The sequence below is a fragment of the Fundulus heteroclitus genome, chromosome 17 (genome assembly GCF_011125445.2).
Source record: "Fundulus heteroclitus isolate FHET01 chromosome 17, MU-UCD_Fhet_4.1, whole genome shotgun sequence".
In the NCBI taxonomy this organism is placed as follows: Eukaryota; Metazoa; Chordata; class Actinopteri; order Cyprinodontiformes; family Fundulidae; genus Fundulus; species Fundulus heteroclitus.
Genome location: NC_046377.1, coordinates 7,158,924 through 7,177,916, shown reverse-complemented (window position 1 = coordinate 7,177,916; position 18,993 = coordinate 7,158,924). Strand labels below are relative to the sequence as shown.

General features: G+C 41.6%; 1 protein-coding gene and 1 long non-coding RNA gene across 2 annotated transcripts; one reads left to right on the top strand and one right to left on the bottom strand.

The window, feature by feature from the left end:
• The first annotated feature begins 5 nt into the window (after nt 1-5).
• On the top strand, nt 6-2,525 carry LOC110369207. The gene is made up of 3 exons (XR_002428817.2): nt 6-149; nt 229-294; nt 2,444-2,525. It is a non-coding gene; the product is annotated as an uncharacterized LOC110369207 (long non-coding RNA).
• LOC105933811 (fibulin-1) lies at nt 1,338-17,758 on the bottom strand. Its single transcript, XM_021322042.2, has 21 exons — nt 17,586-17,758; nt 17,362-17,467; nt 15,499-15,634; nt 15,260-15,407; nt 15,026-15,085; nt 13,731-13,820; nt 11,687-11,818; nt 11,406-11,543; nt 10,889-11,032; nt 9,876-10,001; nt 9,086-9,220; nt 8,650-8,787; nt 8,421-8,564; nt 7,675-7,797; nt 7,417-7,542; nt 7,192-7,311; nt 6,946-7,068; nt 6,636-6,759; nt 3,068-3,210; nt 2,840-2,980; nt 1,338-2,766 (listed from the first exon to the last, which is right to left on the bottom strand). Exons 1-21 carry the CDS (start codon nt 17,638-17,640, stop codon nt 2,627-2,629), a joined length of 2,592 nt encoding a protein of 863 aa, XP_021177717.2. The 5' UTR covers nt 17,641-17,758; the 3' UTR covers nt 1,338-2,626.
• Nucleotides 17,759-18,993: the final 1,235 nt, after the last annotated feature.

The following is an 18,993-nucleotide window of genomic DNA, read 5'->3' as shown; positions in this document are numbered from 1 at the left end:
GGCTCAATCTCTCAGATGGGCGGAGTCAAAGCATGTGCTCTTGTTTGCACATGTTGACTGTCAAACGGAACTTATGCCACGGTCATTTTCTGGATCGCAACAGTATAGAAATGCCCAACGCAAGGTAGAGCTGTTTTAAACGCACTCAAGTGAGTTCTAAGTTATCAAAATAAAAAAATAAAAATATACTTTTGATGTTTTCATAAGCAATCGAGACCTCTGTTACAGAGTCCTTGAGTGCAAGAAACAGGCTTCAAGATCCCTGAGGGAATATTTTGATTTGGATGGAATTTGGTAGGTTGTGACTCAGTTCTCTCTTTACTAGGTCTGTACTTTTTCACAACGGTTTAGACCGTTTTTTTTCCCCCATTGACAATTGAAATCTGTATTTTAAAACCTCATTTTGTGTTTACTCCGGCTATATTTGACTGACATTAAATTAAAATGCGTGTGATGATCTGAAACCTTTAAGTGAAACAAAAAAGAGCAAAAGCTGTAGAAATCCATTGGGGGATGAATACTTCTTAATATCACTGATACCTTGTGTTAGTGTAAATATTTAAACGACACTGTTAGTGCCACTTTGTAAATGTAAGAGCTTGTTTGCACCTTGTACATTGCGCTGCCATCAGCTAGTATGCCAGTGATTTGATTTGCAAGGGATTTGAATGTCTAAAAGCCATAAGGGATGGCATCTGGAATTGAAGGATGAGTTTCAACCAGTTGCCAGTGAATGTGAAGCTAAACAGACAGAGAGTACGCCTTTTTAGTCACAGTCTGGGTGTGTAGGAAATGCTTATTTTTTGTCTGTTAATGTATAGTTGGAGCAAATGTTACAGCTGGAGCAACGGGGTCACATGAAAAGCATTTGTGATTTCCAAGAACAGTGGCATACCTCGGATCACAAATCTACACGATGTTCCAACTGTATTCCACCGGCCAAGAACAGCACGGCGGTGGGTTGGGGAAGCTTCACGTTAAATAGAGTTGATCACCAATGTTGAAAAGCTTTCACCTCAAGCATTTGTCCGACTCATAGGAGAAGTAGTTGAAGGAGCAAACTATCCAGTAGTAGGAATCCCATTATTTATCCCCTTTAGTGGAATAACTGGAAATGACCCCACAAACTGGAAGTGGAAAAGTACGACCGGAGGAATCCGAGCAGCTGGATTACAGGAAAACGGCACATCCTGTTGGATTTTAGAACTGTAGGAAACCTCAGTTATGTTAACTTGTTGATGATTGGTTTAGTCTGCTGTGAAAGACAGTTTACATCTACAGTATTTATGAGGGGGAAAAAAACACAAGATGAATGTAGCACACTAGTAAAGGTTTTTTTTTTATTATCCACAAATGGTTTCACAAGATTTCAGTACAAAAGATGATTATTTCTGATAAATACAAGCCAGTAAACACAGACGTCTGGCATCAGATGAAAGCTAACAAAAATCGGAAAAAAAAAAAAAAAGGTTAGCAAACCTCATAATTTAGCAGTTTTCTTTTTAGATACTTTTGACTAGACTGGACAAGAAACTAGACATAAATATCTACAAAAATATAAACTTTTAAAAAGAAATATTTTACTACGAAAAACTTTCCATATTTTGTATTAGGTCAAGTTTCTGTTGTCTGACATGTAGTGATAATAGGTTTAATAAAGATATTAAATCATTCTCATTAGAGAAGTTATGGTGAAAATTGGACAACTGTGTGTCATCCAGTTCAATAAAGATCCTTATCTAGACTTTGTTAGTCAAGACAGACATTTTTTTTCTGTTGTAGAAAGTATTTAAAAAAAAATTATAATAATACTATAGAGGAAAACATTTCCACTGCAATGAACAAGATTACAGTAAAACTTCTATTTTCAGGCTCAGGCTCCAGGTCAATTCAAACCTTCATCAACTCATAGCCCCATTTTGTATAAACAAAGCATTTAACACCCATCATTTCACACTAAAACCATGGCATATCTGTTTATTTTTATTTCTACTGAAGTGTTTTTACAATCTAGCAAGACAAAAGGTCACGGACAGACTGAAATCTCATGTAAAAATAATTTCATTCCCACTTTGCTAACTGTAGACTGGTTGTAGAAAATGACTCGAAAATCATTGGTTATCAAAGCAGGTCCAAATTGACATATGGTTGGTGCAAAACACGAAAGAATGAGGCAAAACCATCAGAACACCTTTCATTGGTGTTGGGTTTAAATTCGTACCCAAAATTTAACCACCCAGGAATCACAAAAGTAGTAAAATGTATCCTGACGAAATGTAATATTCTAGTATTATCTGTCGTGAAAGAGCTATTTCTGCTCAGGGAGAGTATCCTCTTTGCAAAATAACTGACATGAAACCTAAACCGTGCACTTTATACATACAACCTCACAGAGGCTGAAGACTTGTTGGCAGCATTAAATCTCCTCCTTTTCCATCATCAGCAACCTGCACTGGCTACTATCAACGTAACTGTAACTGAATTCAATGTATGAGAACAACCTCCACACAAACTGAAATGCACCCGTAGGTACCTTTGTCGATACGTTTAGATCACTCGTCACAATTATTCCCTTTTTTTTCCCCCTGTAGAATTATCTACAAACTATTCACATTCCTTTTTTTTTTCAGAACCAGAATTTAGAGATGAAGACGTGGATAAGGACGATGTTTTGCTGCGAAACAACCCCAGACTGGACATACTGCATGGTCACCTCCAGCACGAGCTCCTTCGGACCCATTACAGCCTTGATCTGGCGGATTACCCCTAAAGGGGAAAACATTCATTAGAACAATGAAGTAATGTGATGTAATAAAGTCAAATCCCGCTTTCCTCTTACCAACAATCATGCCGTTTTGTGTCCGCTTTATCACTTCAAAAGAGTTCAGTTCGTCCGTGGCTAATAAGTCAAAGAGCACGTCAGGCTCATCTGGGAGCAGATCCGGTTTCGCTTCCACGGACGTCCGCAGTAAAACGATCTCTGTTGGAAGAATTGGTAAAAAAAAATAAAATATGTGGTGCAGTTGGACAGGCCAAGGATCAAAAGATGTTCTTTCACTGGTCTCACCCTCTGGCTCCTCTACGTGCCGGAAGGTCGGCAGAGACAGGGCCGTGGAGGTGATGATGTGGACGGGGTCGCGGGCGCAGTCGGCGTTGTGATCCGGGCAGGTTTTGATGCAACGCACCACGGCTGAGGCGTTACCAGCGGATCTGTGAACACGGTGCAGTGATCAGAAGGGCGGAAGAGAAAGGGTGAAGACGTGGAGCGGAGACGGCGTGAGAATGAAGGGGAAATATATGAAAAAATAGAACACCGCTGGAACTTCTTTTACATTTGTACCGACCACAAATTTAGATGTACTTTGTCGGCACGTTACAACAAACCAACACAAAGTAATGCTTAATTATGCACTGTAAGGACAAATGTCAGATGGTGTTCAAGATTTTTTTTTTTTACAAATAAGAAAAGTGTAACCTGAATTTAATTGCGGTCAGCTCTACTTTGATACCGCTAAAAGCTGATACAGTTCCGGTCTTTGATTTTTGACACATTTTCTTACATCTGTGACAGAGAGATAAGCCCTGCCACCGAGATTTCTATATTTGGTGAGGCCCCTGCAGAGATGGTGATATCGGGTGCACAATCAGATGCCGTTGCGTTTTCATCCCCGTTGGCCAGACGTCTTATTTTGCATGACTGGAAGTCAGAGACCTCCCATACACAGGCGCTGGGTTAAGGATGTAATAGCACAGTTAAAACTCGAGAAAATGAAGCACACGATCAGAGGTTCTGTACGGTCTGGCAGCCGTTTCTAAATTATTTTCACATATGATTCCCTGCTGGAAAAACAGGGACATAATTGAGTCATGGGCTCTGTAACCCTACTGTAATATGGCGACATTACTTTATTAATTTCTATTATTATTATTTTTCTCCTCTCACAAGTTTCTTATATTTATATGTTATCTGATTTTTTTTTATTCTACTTATTTACTTATTTCTTTCCCGTGTTGTTGTCATTTTTTTCTTGTTCATGTTGGGGTTGTTGTTTGGTTACTTGTTATTTTGTATATACAAATCAAAATCCAACAAAAAAATATGAATATATATATATACTTTGATACCGCTAAATAAAATCCAGAGCCACGGACTGCCTTCACCTCATTAGTAAATAAGTCGACCCATGTGTATAATTTATTCCCAGTGGTTCCGTGAAGGCTTTAGAGGGTTGTTAGAGACCAAACAGGACCATAAAGGCCAAGGAACACAGCAGACAGGTTAGGGATAAAAGAGTGGAGACATTTAGAGTTGAATTACACTGCAAAAATGGATCTAAAATAAGCAAAATGTTCTTAAAAATAGTGTTTTTGTCCTAGATTTGAGCAGGTAAATAATACGATCTGCCACTGGAATGAGTAATTTGACCCCTAAATTAAGATAACTAGACACCCTGGACTTGAAATAAGATGATGGAGATGAAATGTTCCCATTTTAAGTGCAAAAATCTTATTCTATTGGCAGATCATCTTATTTACCTGCTCAAATCAAGGACAGATACAGTCATTTTAAGAAAATGTTACTTATTTTTAGTTCCGTTTTTGCAGTGCAACAGGTTGGGCGAGGGGACCAGTTATCAGGGAAGCAGCCGAGATGCCCAGGCTGTCTTTGAAAGGAGACGGAGAGATCCCCAGCTGAGGGTTGACACACAGTTGGCAGAACAACTATCACTCGTGCATTCCAGAAACCAGTTTGCCACAAGCCATGTAGGAACACATGTAAGTTTTTGTGCCACCTGCAAACACTATGTGCCGTCTCTGTGCCGAAACACGGTGCTGGCAGCGTCAAGCTGCGGGGACGCTTTTTTTTTCAGTAGGCACAGAAAAGGTGGTCAAATTGAAACGTAAGAGTCCTGAAAGACACTTTGCATCCAACCTGACTAACTTTGAGCCATCTTCCAAAGAGGAATAGGCTAAATTCTCAGCTCTACATGTGTGCACTACAGATTTATATTTGGAAGTTAATCATGAAAACGTGCATCGTTTTGCATCCACATTAGAGCTATGCACTGTTACATGACAAAACGTGAAAAGGTTTAATAAGTGCAGATATTTTCACACGTGTTATCTTTTGGAAAAATTTTGTTTTATGGGGACGTCTAATAATAAATGCGATGGAATATGGGGGCATATTTCAAATTTACAACCGAGGGGTAAGAACGAGGAAACTTCAAAAACATTAGAAAATCACTTGCCAGGCGATCCATTTTGTTGAAAAAGTTAAATAACATTTATTTCTATATTACTGGCACCTACGAATGAGTCACTAAACCGCAAAGGCAACAAAGAGGAAAAGGTATATCTGCTTACGTTTATCTGGCTGACCATCACAGCCACTGGTCTTTCGCTATCATTTACAGCACATTAACCGATAGCCACCCAGCGCCAACACTAAAAAGCCCATTAATCACTCTAACTAAAACACTGCCCCACCAGTAATTGAGCCTCGGTGAATTGGCTGAGCCCCAGGTGCCCCAAAATAAATGCCATATTTATTTTTCTTGCTGTCCACTAAGGCCAGACTCCTTTGATGTTTTGGTGAGGCAGCTTTGATCACGTGGTTTAGGAAAATTTGGTTTCAGCATTAGAAGTGACCGCAGCAGAGGAAGCAAGGGGAGCACTGGTGGAAAAGAGACCGTAAAAGACATTCGTCTCTGTCAATTTTTTGATTCCGTACGCATAGAAAATAAACAGAAAATAGGCTATCAATTTTACTTGAGGTAGAGGGAAATGTCTGACAAAGTGGTACTGGACAGGGAACGTTCCAAAATCTAGCTTCTTGTCTGATTTCCAACGGCGAGATTCTTCAGCGCCCTGGCATTCTTGTGATCGCGAAACAAAGCGGTCAGTACAGAAGAAGGATTTGACATTCTTCTAACACAGGAGTAATTCCCATCACTCACAAACTCACAGCTAGGATCAGCTTAAAAGTAAAAAAAATCACGATAGGCCTGATTCTAAGGGCAGAAGGAGCTGAAAATGTGGTGTAAGTGGATACCACCAGGACATAACCAAACAAGTGAGAGTCAAGTTAGTGGCAAAATGTCTAATATAAAGGACAGTGGCTGGGAAGGGGAGCCGCTGCATTCGTCTGTTGTGTCTGTGCCTCATGTAACCATGTACATCCTAAGCCTGTCTGCCTGAAAAGGAAATTTCACAGTGCTAACACATGATGACAGTAAAACATTCTTTATTCTTGCTTTAAAAAGGCAGGTGACACTGGATCTCCACCTGCTGTCCAAGCTTAGTTAACATCAGAAGTGCAGCGCAGCTAGATGCAGCAGGATGTTAGAAAAGTAGAAGCTTAAAACGTGAAGGTTGTGGCACTTTCTTTTAGGCAAGGTATTATTGTAGTCAGGTTGATGCTCTAATATTAAGTGATCAATAGCTATGGATCATACACCCGAAGATTGTAATGCTGTGAAAATCTAAAGCATTCCACCCAGAGATGGTATAACGGTATAAAACTGTAGAGCAACGATTCAAAGGTTTATCCTCAGAATCCACCTCGAAAGATATTCCTACCGTGTGTTTGGTGAGTGATGATCTAAGGACTTTCTGAGGACTTTCTGTCTTACCCTTTTTCTGTTCGCCTGAAGTTTGCGGGACATTCAAAGAACAGACAGCGAAACCCTCCCTGGACATTGAAGCAGGTCTCCGCGGCAGAACAGGAGTGAGCTCCTGTGGCACATTCATCGATGTCTAAAAAAAAGCAGATAAAAGGAGTTTGGTGGAAGTAAAGATACTACTTCCTGCCTCCCATCATTACAATTAGAAATTTCAGTGATGCTGACATTTGCAAAGAATCAACCACAAGACGCTTCACTTAATGTTATTAATCCAATTGCTATATTTTCTTTATTAGTTGTTGATGCTTGTCCCCCTTACCCTGACAAGTACGCCCGTCATGCGCGAGTGTGTAACCGCTGGTGGGGCAGGTGCAGTTAAAACCACCGGGAGTGTTGAGACATCGGTAGGAACATACATTTGGCATCATACATTCATCAATGTCTGAGAGTAGCAGGAAAGAAAAAGAAACATCAGGGTACCCAAAAAACACTTTGTAAGATAAAAGATTCTTGAAGTTTCCTGGGGAACAGTTTCTTCGGCTTTGCGGCAACAAAGGATGCGTACCTTCGCATGTGATCCCATCCAAATCATTCAGCTGGTAACCGCGGTGGCAGTAGCACTGGTATGAACCGTGGACGTTGGTGCATTCCTGGCTGCAGGGTTTGTCCTCGCACTCGTTAATATCTACCATCGAGCGAGTTAGGTACCGTGCAATGGAAAAAAAGAAAATACAATTTACGCAGTTGATATAAGCATCTAAATTCAAACTTCATTTCCAATTGAGTTTACCTTCGCACTCCCTGCCATCAAAGGCTAATTTAAACCCGGTTGCGCAGCTGCATCGGTAAGACCCCTCCGTGTTCTCGCACCTGTGGGCGCAGAGTCGCCCCGGGTAATGGGTGCACTCGTTGATATCTGAACAGAGCGAGCAATGAACAAGTATTATTTGACTTTGAAACGAAAACAAAAAAAAATCCATATTTTTAGTACGTAAAAAAAAAGTTCCTCGTTCTCTACCAAAAACGAATCAAGTCAATGGTTCTGTACCTTCGCACAATTTGCTGACACGGTTGAACATGTATCCATCTCTGCACTCGCAGCGGTACGATCCTTCCAGGTTGACACAGACATGGCTGCCACACTTGTCGCCAATGAGACACTCATCCACGTCTGAATGAAAGCAGCAATCGAAAAAGACACAGGGATGGTTGAAAACCAGAGCTTTCAGGCAACATGAAACAATAACAAAGAACAGATATTGTATCTGGAAAAGCACCTCATGCCCACTGCTAAATATGGATAAGGATCTCTGACGGTGTGGAGCCTAGACACCTTTCAGAGTTAATGCCATCGTTTACTCTTTGAATCACCAGGAAATTGTTTTGTATTATTTTTTTGTCGCACTAGAGGTGTTTTTTATTCGAAGGTAGGCTGACAGGAAAGGGGCGCTGAGAGAGGGGGAAGGCATTGCAGCAAAGGACCACAGGGCAGAGTCAAACCTGGGTTTAAGGCCTCTATACATGGGTTGCGTGCTACCCCTGCGCCACCGGCGCACCCTTAAAAGGATATTTAATAAAGAAATTTTGTGAAAATGTATCATCACTGGTTAATGCTGCTTCATAATGATCCAATACACATGACAAAATTCAGATTGAAATGGTTCACCAGACAGAAAATCAGCAAAACCTGCATGAATAACCGCTCCGGTGTTATGAGTGAAAGCAAAACAAAGTCCTGAATAAGAAGCCTTTCAAAGACATGGATCTTCTTCATCTCCATCAGCCAGTTTCTACCTTCGCACTGTGTGCCGTTCACGCTGAGGTGAAACCCTCGTGGACATGTCACCCTGTTGGTGTGACAGCTGTAGGAGCCCGGCGTGTTGATGCACGTCTGGCCCGGCTGGCACGGATTGCTGCGGCCCGAGCACTCGTCGGCGTCTAGTAAAGGGGGAAATATGTCAAGGGAACTCGTGTTCGATCGCTGAGTCGTTTCCAGTCGAGTGTGACAAAAAGGCAGACGTACCGATACAGTTGCCGGCTGCATCCGGAGCGTAGCCGTCTGCGCACACCACCTTGGGCTTGCAGTAGAACGAGCCGGCCGTGTTGACGCAAGCGTAGTTCGCTCCACAGTTGTGGCTCCCCAGAGCACACTCATCAATGTCTGAGGAGGACAAGAAGGAAAATATCTGTTTAAAGGAGCTTTTACTAGAGGTAGCATCTTCAACAACAATTTTTTATCTTGTTCCACTCTCACAGGGTTTTGCAAAAGGAGTTTCATGTCTTGTCTTGGGTTGGGTTAGGAGGGGTCAAATAGAAACGCATGCTGCAGCTCTCTGACTTGTGAACCACAATTTCCCTTCTGCTTTCACAATTATGCACCGCTTTATGTTGGTCGACCCACATAAAATCATACATCAAGCTACATTAAAGCGTTAGGCTGGAAGACTTCTGGACTACACCTTGGCAAGCGTGGTCTGTGAGTTTATAGCCGACGTCACAGCTGGTTTGGCTCCGGCAGTGAAACGAGCCCTCGGTATTGATGCAAACCTGACCGGCGGCGCAGTCGTGACGCCCAGTCAGACACTCGTTGATGTCTGGAGGAGACAAAGGCGAGAGAAGCACAGTCGACCGGAGCAAAGTCAGATGGGGGGGATGGATAGCGTTCCATCCCCGCAACGCTATCCATAAAACACTACCGGTTAAAAGAGGGACACCAGAGACAATTGGACTTTTCAGCAACAAAGCTATACACCGCACTCCACATTTAAAGCCTACAAATAAAGCCATGTTGTTGCAGTGGCTTAATCTCCTCTGAAAAGTTTACGTTCATTTAGCAGAAAGAAAAAAAACTACATTTAGATTTACATCTTCTTCAAAATCACAACCTATAGGCAGCCCTAACAATTAAATTCCCATAAAAAGTCACTTTTTTAATGTCTACATTACTGTTTTCAGGTGACACTATGCTGACCAGCTGTTTGGAAGCAATGCAAGATAAAAAACAAAAGCCTTTTCTGCCATCTACTGGTACTGTAACTGTAACTGTGTACTTTTGTCCGATGAGGTTAAAATTGAGCTTTTTTTGGCAACAAATCCACAAAGTGGGTCTGATGTGAAACATGGGATGGATGTCCCTCGCTATGGTGACAGCTGCCAGAACGATATAAACAGCAACGACGAAAGGGAAGTAGGCGTATAAAGCCATTTGACATGTGAAATGTGAAGTGTGCCGCTTCAAAGCGAGTTTACCGTCACAGTTCCTGCCATCCGGAGTCAGCCTGAAGCCAGATAAGCACCTGCATTGGTAAGACCCCTCCGTGTTCTCGCAGACGTGCGCGCAGAGTCGCCACGTGTAATACTTGCACTCGTCGATATCTGAAGAGCACAAAAGAGCACAATCGATATTAATAACGTTTACTGCAGGCGCCCATTAGTCAACGGCAGCTTCCTACATCCACTCGTCTGACAGTAACTTCTGTCTTTGCCGAGGAAAGGACGTATAGTTGTGTGATACCTTCGCAGACTTTGGTGATGTTGCTGCACTGCAAAAATGGAACTAAAAATAAGTAATATTTACTTAAAATGAGTGTATCTGTCCTTGATTTGAGTAGGTAAATAAGATGATCTGCCAATAGAATAAGATTTTTCCACTTAAAATAGGAACATTTCATCTCCATCATCTTATTTCAAGTGCAGTATGTCTAATTATCTTAATTAAGGGGTCAAAATACTCATTCCATTGGCAGATCATCTTATTTACCTGCTCAAATCAAGGACAAAAAGCACTATTTTTAGGACTTTTGCAATAGGAAAGACTCATCTCCATCATGTTATTTCAAGTACAGGATAATAATAATAATTGAACTTTATTGATCTCACAATGGAGAAATTCACTTCTGCATCTTAAACCATTCCCTTGGGGAGCAGTGGGCTGCCACTGTGCAGGTGCCTGGGGAGCAATTGGGGGTTAAGGGTCTTGCTCAGGGACCCAGAATGGCAGCTTGTGGGAGTTGAACTCAGAACCTCTGGGACCAAAGCTCTGAGCTCTAACCACTAGGCCACCACTCCCCTTGTCTAATTATCTTATTTTAGGGGTCAAAACACTCATTCCATTGGCAGATCATCTTATTTATCTGCTAAAATCTAGGACAAAAACACACATTTTAAGAACACTTTACTTATTTTTAAATCCGTGTTTGCAGTGTGAACCTGTAGACAGAGAGAGGCCAAAATCGAACGGACTCAAAGGCGACTGCGCCCACCTTCGCAGCGCGTCCCATCCGCGGTTGGATGATACCCCTGCGGACAGGGGACGGTGGTCCGGCGGCAGCTGTAGGAGCCCGCGGTATTGACGCAGCTCTCTCCGTGCCGGCATGGATTGGTAAGGACCTGACACTCGTCAACATCTGGAGAGAGAGGAACATTTTCAAAAACACTGCAAATATGGATCTAAAAATAAGTAAAATGTTCTTAAAATGGGTGTATTTGTCCTTAATTTGAGCAGGTAAATAAGATTATTTGCCAATGGAATGAGTATTTTGACCCCTAAAATAAGATAATTAGACATCCTGCACTTGAAATAAGAAGATGGAGATGAGTTGTTCCTATTTTAAGTGCAAAAATCTTATTCCATTGGCAAATCATCTTATTTACCTGCTCAAATCAAGGACAAATACACTCATTTCAAGAACATTTTTACTTATTTTAAGTTCCGTTTTTGCAGTGAAGGACTCATCTTTCACCCAACGTCTTCTGGTCGGGGAGGGACGGCAAACGTACCGACGCAGCTGCCAGCGGCATCCCGGGCGTAGCCGTCTCTGCACGCCGCCTTCGGCTCACAGTGGAACGAGCCGGCTGTGTTGACGCAAAAATAGTTCGCCCCACAGTCATGGCTCCCTAAAGCGCACTCATCTATGTCTAAAAGATGTTAGAAAAAAAAACGATGACCGGGTTATAAATAAGTACTACATTGATGTTTTTTTCTGTTTTTCTGTCCATTAAGACTTTATCTACAGATTTGTTACGACAGGATTGTTACCAAGACTCCTCTGATCGTTTACCTTTGCAAACGACGTTGTCCATGAGTTTGAATCCCGGGTGACAGCTGAGCTGGCAGCGAAACGAGCCCTCCGTGTTGATGCAAACCTGCTCAGCGGTGCAGTTGTGACTGCCCGTCTGACACTCGTTGATGTCTGAGGAGGCAGACGTCAGAAATCTTTTCACAGCTTCGGCGAAACAGCCCGACAAACTCAAATAAAACAAAGTTAGAAAAACACCCAAGCAGAACGACGGTAAAAGCGTTTACTTTCACTTCGGCTTGAGTCCAAAAATGCTGAGAATGATTGATTTGCTGCTCACTAATGGTTGAAGAAGGTCCTGATTTAGTAGATGGTACAAATACTTTAATTAATTTTTTTTTTTTTTTTCACTTTCTTTTCTCAGGTATCACTTTACACATGTCAGCCTAAATAATACATATGATTTAGCAATGGCATCAAGGTGTTACTCTATTGTATCTGTTACATTATGTCTGTTGGTTGTGCTGTTCTTTTTACATCTCTCTTTCCAGGTGATGAAGCAGACGGAAGATGTTTTATCATTTCTCTTTTATCTCTTCTTTCTTTCTCCTGTTCTTTCTTTTTTTCCTCCTCTCTTCTTGTTCTTCCTTTACTCTCCTACTTTCGCACTGTAGTGTCCACATAATTTGAAATTCTCCTCGCAGGAATCACAATAAAACTATGCATAAATCAAGCGGAGCACTATGGCGAAAGCTGATTGCTCCACTTGTGAAAGCAAAATCTGTCGAGCTCTATTTGGCATTAAGACATCAATTCTTATTGCCACATTGTTAGACAGGACACTGGGGAAAAAAAAAAGTAGTTGGTACAAATACAAGTGCGAAAAATCTTAGTTGTTAGTTTTATATATAACATTTCCCCATGCAGTAAATTAGTTCTGCAAAAGAAGTTCAAACAAATACCTTATGAAAAACCTTTACTGCATATTGGATTGGACGATGTTTCTGAAAGGAATCGTGTTCTGATCTTTAATGTGCTGTCTTATCCAGTGCCTTGCGAAAGTATTCACCCACTTGGCTTTTTACCTGTTTTGTTACATTTCTACAGGTATCTTATTGTATGTGATGGCTCTGCACAAAGTCCCCAAATGTATGGAGGAAGGTACTCTGTTCAGATGTGCCTAGAATGTAACTTTTCGGCCATCGAGAGAAACGCTATGTCCGGCGTCCAACCCAGCACGTCCCCCACGGTAAAGCAGGATGGCGGGAGCATCGTGTTGTGGGATGTTTTTCAGCAGCAGGGATTAGGAAACGGTCTGAGTCGAGGGAAAGATGGATGGTGCTAAATACAGGGATATTCTGGAGCAGAACTGGTGTCAGTCTGCCTGTGATCTGAGACTGGTGACGGAGGTTCACCTTCCAGCAGGACAATGAACCGATGCACACTGCTAAAGCAACACTCGAGTGGTTTAAGGGGAAACATTTAAATGTGTTGGAATGGCCTAGTCAAAGTCCAGGCTTCAATTCTATTGAGAATCTGTGGTTAGACTTGAAGAGCTCTGTTCACAAGTGAAAACTGTCCAACATGAAGGAGCTGGAGCAGTTTTGTTTTGAGGAATGGGCAAATTCCTCAAAACAAGGCTTATTGAGGCTTATTGTGGCAGCGCTCAAAGGTAAGGACTTTAGTATGGGTGCACAGATCTGCATGCTGAAATCCTATGTTATTTTTTTTCTTCCTATTTGTTTGATTTACGATAAGAAACATTAAACACCATCACGTGAAATGATCATTCCAGTTCGTGACAGGGGCAGCAAAACAGGAAAAAGGCCAAGGGGGTGAATACCTTTTGCCATGAAGGTTTTTCAAATTTTCCATCGTGTAAACCCTTTTAGATAGCTTTAGCGCATATTCAGAAGTCAGCAAAAACAAGTTTCTAATCAGCAGATCGTTCAGATTAGACGGTGATCAGCACCACACCATGATCCCTGTAAAGCACAAACACCAGACTTTTTCCTCCACCACCACCACCACATACCATTACCTATTTTCACTTGTAGCTGAGTTCGTTCCTTTTAATAAAACTTACCCTCACACGTCACTCCATCCCTTTGCAGCTGAAAGCCGTCGTAGCAGTCACATCTAGCGTTAGCTACACACAGCTGGGAGCAGCTGAGCTCTGAAAATGGCAGAGAGAAGTCAAGAAGTACAGTATGTGCGCCTTAAAGACATAATTTTATATTTCAGACCGTGAAAAACAATCTATCCTTCCCTTGTAGGTTCTTAAAATATTCATTCTGATCACTAGTTTTTGGTTTCAGGTATTGTCAGGTGAGGCTTAATGCAATGCCAGGAAGGGAAGACATGATCAATGATGTTATAAACAACAATTTTTATATTACATAAAGGCCATTTATATGGTGGTATAATAATCCACGGCTTTTGTAGCAGCTTTAAAACTGCTTCCATCATACGTCAAGAATTGAGATGTTTTCCCAGTATAGGCTAAGCCATGATCGGGCGAGATTAAATACATGAAACATGTCTACTCTCAAACACGGTAGTGGAGGATTTATGATTTGGGCTTGATTTACGGTCACAGGGGCTGGGTAGGGTTAGGGGGTCTACCATCATGTACACTGACGTTTTTGAATGCTCCAGGAACCACGTCAGAAATTGGGAACAAAAGGCGAGACGTCAAAATCCAATATGTCTGCCGTACGCATACAAAAGTTGTGACAGCTTTCTAAAATAATCAGTGTATTTAAATGTTTAAGAATCCTATTTAATCAGCTTCATTACAGTATATTGCAGAATGCTAGCAGTGTCTTGCTGGTCATTTTAAAAGCAGATAAATATATTTTTTTTGTTTGTGTCCCCAATAGAAGTTAGCAAAAAGTAAAAAAAAAAAAAATGTTCAAACAGAACAGAGTTTGTGACATACATGGTGTGTAGTTTGAGAGCTCTATCATGCTGGGTCCTGCAAAAAGGTAAAAAGAACGGCCTAAAATAGAAAAGAATGAAGTTTTTTTTTTTCATTGGTGCAACCAAAGTCCAACGATGGGACTTTAAACGAGCAGCGAACAGAAAAGCACCAGCAAACCCCCCCGATGAGACGAGTCGATCAACTTTTCCCCACAACAATGAGGGAAACTGATAACGTCAAACACAAGTTTGATCGCTTCAGGCTGTCGCTAAAGAGGACTTAGATTCTGTTTTCTCCTGAGATTATATCTAACTTAAAGACTTAGTAAGGACAGCAAGACTTTTTCTTATTTCCCTTAAGCGACTTTAAATTGCAAGAAGCATACAATAAAACCACAAAGAGACTGTGGTTTACAACAGCTTTACATAAAATGGGAAACAGCAAAGACGGCGGCATACCTCTGCAGGTATTTTCTTCCTCTGGAGACTTGGCTGTAAACGTTTTCGTCTCTTCTGGCGCTGAGACAGAAATAAATAAATGAAGATACGTGATTAAACAGAAAAAGGTTCCTGTCAACCTGCAGTGTATGCTAATGCTTAAATCCTGCAAAGCCAGACAGTGGTCTATAGGATGATAAGATAAGGGGCTTCTAATCAACAGCTGAAGCACAAGCGCTTGCGTTGACCTTTTACCTTTAGCAGATGGATAGATCCCCTTGGGTTTCTCGCAGCAGACCTTAGCGGCGTTAGAGCACAGCTTGTCCAGCTGCAGGTCCTGGAAATCGCAGCTGAAGCCCACGCTTTCCATCTTCAGGCCGAGCGTGCAGCAGTCGCAGCATGTCTAAAGGAGCGGAGAGAGCGGCTCTTGAAGAGAGCGAAGCGTTGACGTTTTCGAAGATGCTGCACGTAAGGGGGGGTGGGAGGGGGCCTACCTGTGAAACTTGGGTTTCCCAGTCAGATCCGGCGAAGAAGGGCCTCTCACAGGCCCGACGGCTACGGCCCATCTTAATGCCCTTGTCGCAGGCTCGCTTTCTTGCTACGGATCGGCAGCAGTGCTCCTGGGCAATGCTGGAAAGAAAGAGCAGGAGTTGAATACGAGACTTTCTCCTTAAAAATAACTCACAACTTACATAATATACCACCTCATTTTGATATCTAATGGGTGCTTTTTAAAGTAAAACACTCCTTTAGTCATTTCACCCTTGTCTGCAGGAAGTGAGGCGATTGCGGTGGCTGAAGGTCGAAGCAATTCACCTCTAATTTTACATAAGGGGGCAGGAAAAGCCTCTTCCGATGAGCGAAGATGCTAACAGAAAAGTTGGAAGTTACTTTAAGGATGACAGAATAGTAACACCACAGCTAACGCCAGGTCTCTGGGTTCTTGGTTTACGTACACTGTAGCACAGCTCGCCGCTACGGGAAGTTAGAAAAGAGCAGAGAATAAAGTCAGAACCAAGCGGAGCACAGGCCTCTCAGTTCCAGCTGCAGATCTAACAACCAGATGGATTTGATCGTTGTTGTAATGCTCACTCCTACAAGCAGCACAAGGTGATGGAAAGGTATGTCTCCCTATTTTATGTGTTCCAACATTTAAAACAACTTGATTACAAAGAGAGAGTGCATGGTGCCTTCTGTGCCATCGGTTCAGAGAGGCAAGCTGTCAGCAGTGCCAGTAAGTGGTTTCTATATGCGACTTCTATAACGCTTTATATGCTTTATATTTGGATATGGAACGCATGGTTTTGAGAGACCTCGGAAATCTTGAGGAATCACCACTTCGCTGAGTCATATTGGTTAATTTTTCCTACAAGGAACCTGAAAAATCCAACTTCCTGGTACAAATCGAGCACAACATAAAACTCCTATAAGCCGGTGTTTGAAAGATCGAGATGCGTTTCTTGGATTTTGTAATTTTGGTGGATAATTATCATAGGCGTTAATTATATACATATATTTATATATTTTATATATATGTGCTAAAATTCTTGCTAGATGTTGTTTCAAGTATATGCCGACATAACTAGACACATTCACCTACTGCTCAATAGGTAGCATTATTAGTGGTGGGTTCAGCTAAAGGCCCTATGGCTGTCTGCCCAGGGTGATACATTATAAAGGGGTGCCACAAGGCAAAAGAATAAACAAGGGGATAACTAAAATTATCTGTAACTTGTGTACAAAAACGGGAGACACATTTGTCAGTGGAAACACCTCCTTTTGTTTGTACGGTGTAAGATGTGTGAGGAGACATGGCAGTATTCCTTTGGTGGCTGGTCACAGCAACATCACTTCTGAGCCAGATTAAATTAATTCGAGGGTTATTTATTTATTTCTGCATGAGTCTGGACCGCGCGTGGTCTAGTTTAAAATCTGCTATACCTGGACTGGTCGTATTCTCACCTGGATTATCCAGCAAATTTGCTTAAATTCAGTATGGACGACCATGACAAGTTAAAAGCAGAAACATTTGTGCATCTCACAGCGAATATGTAATCCTTGTAAGCATTATGTAGAACTCCAGGACCAGGCTTGTCTAAAGCCTACAGCCTCAGAAGTTGTCTTGGTGAGAACTCGGATGATGTTCCATTATATTAATAACAATAAGTGATATGCACAGACAACAGTAAAGCGCCCTGTAGGCTCCAACATGCTTCCTAGGGGTCTCTTGGCCTAGACTGGGACCTTAAAGGCTTGCATCCCTGGTAGGTATGTATCCTTTGCTTCCTCCAGTTGGACTTTACATAAAAATCCCTTTCTGTCACAAGAATAGTGTCCAGGTGTTGTTGTTTTTTTACCTGCAGATGTGGGAGTTGAACCGTGGAAGGGCTGTACAGTCCTGCTCCCTCAAGGCTATCTCCCTGCCAGCGTTACAGCACTCTTGCACAGAAGTAAGCTTGCTCTCTGTAAAGCAGGGTTGACGATAAAGGTTTATTTTATCATCTTATAAAGAGCAGAAGAAGAAAAAAAAAACAGTGGTTAAATTGGGGAAATAATTACAAACTTTAAATTGTTTCCTTACCAATCCCCTGCACAACTGCGCAGAGGGAAACCAAGAGGACAATCCTGTGCGCCATCGGGGCCAGTCGGTACCCAGCCAGTGTCCTGTGAACGATCCGATCCGGTCCTTGACGTCGGCGACGAGAGGTGAGCCGGTACTGAGGGGAAAGCCGCTCAGCCCAGCCGCTTCAAAGCAGCCGGAGAGGCATCACGGGGGAGTGGGAGGGCCCCACGGAGCTGGGATGCCGCGGGTGGGATGTGTGTGAAAGGAGGTGACAACGACGTCACCAGCAAGATAACCTAAACCCGTCAGCAATAACAGTGCAGCGCCTTCCTAAAGTATTTATACTACACTTTTTTTTTCTTAACATGTCACTTTACCACCACAAACTTTAGCGGGATTCTATGGGACAAACCAGGGGCCAGCCACATGCTATGGTCAGATTCTATGGAAGGCCATTTGTGCCAATTAAACGTTAAAGACCGTGTAAATGTGAGATACAAAAACATAAATTCAAGTCATCATTTTGGCCTCACATCTTTCAAATAATCAAGATTGAGTCATAATTCTGACTTTTAAAGTTACAATTTTCTCCTTGGTTGACAATTCTGTCAACAGAGCTATGAGGTTTCCGGTTTTATAATTATAATCCTTTTAAAGCTGAAATCATGACTCATAATTTTGACACATTTTTAGATATGAAAGTAAAAATTTAAAATAATCAGAAATGAAAAATACTTTTATAAAATCTTTTTCCCTATTAATATAGATGTCACTAAGGTTTAATAATCTCTTTGCAGAAGTATATTTTTCTTTGTTCTGAAACCAAACCACAGAAATAAATGGTTTTACTAAACCATAAAATAAACATAGACCTTTGACTTTCAAGGCACAATGTAGGCGTTTATCTTATTTTACTTTAAAATAAGATAAAGTGGTAGTGACGTCTTACTCAAGTCACTACCACTTTACTTGGATCTATAGTTACACACACACACACACACACACACACACATATATATATATATATATATATATATATATATATATATATATAGACTTATATATGTATATATTTATATTACCTTGTGTGGAATGTTGTAAATATATATATAAAAATGTGTGTATATCTGGAGCATGTAACAAAAGTAATTTTCCTCTGGGATTATTAAAGTTTGTCTGATTCTGAAACACACAAACATGGCTCTGTACACTTGCTCTGCCCTCTGATATACTAACACAATGTAGTGTGCTGTTAGGAAGTGGTTTTCAGAATGTTTCTACAAATAAAAATGTGAAAGGTTTGGCAGCATCCCTATCCTTGCTGGATCCTCACAGCATTAGGGCCCCCGCCACTATGTTTAACAGCAGAGCCCCTTCTTTGTGTTTGCGCCATCTCCTACATGGCTAAACATCTTAAGGCTATCAG

Coding starts and splice junctions, on each gene's coding strand:
- LOC105933811 (XM_021322042.2), bottom strand. CDS start 17,640: ATGGCGCACAGGATTGTCCTCTTGGTTTCCCTCTGCGCAGTTGTGCAG. Junction 13,821..15,025: donor GGAAGAAAATACCTGCAGAG/GTATGCCGCCGT, acceptor TGCCATTTTCAG/AGCTCAGCTGCTCCCAGCTG. Junction 2,981..3,067: donor GCACGTAGAGGAGCCAGAGG/GTGAGACCAGTG, acceptor TTCTTCCAACAG/AGATCGTTTTACTGCGGACG.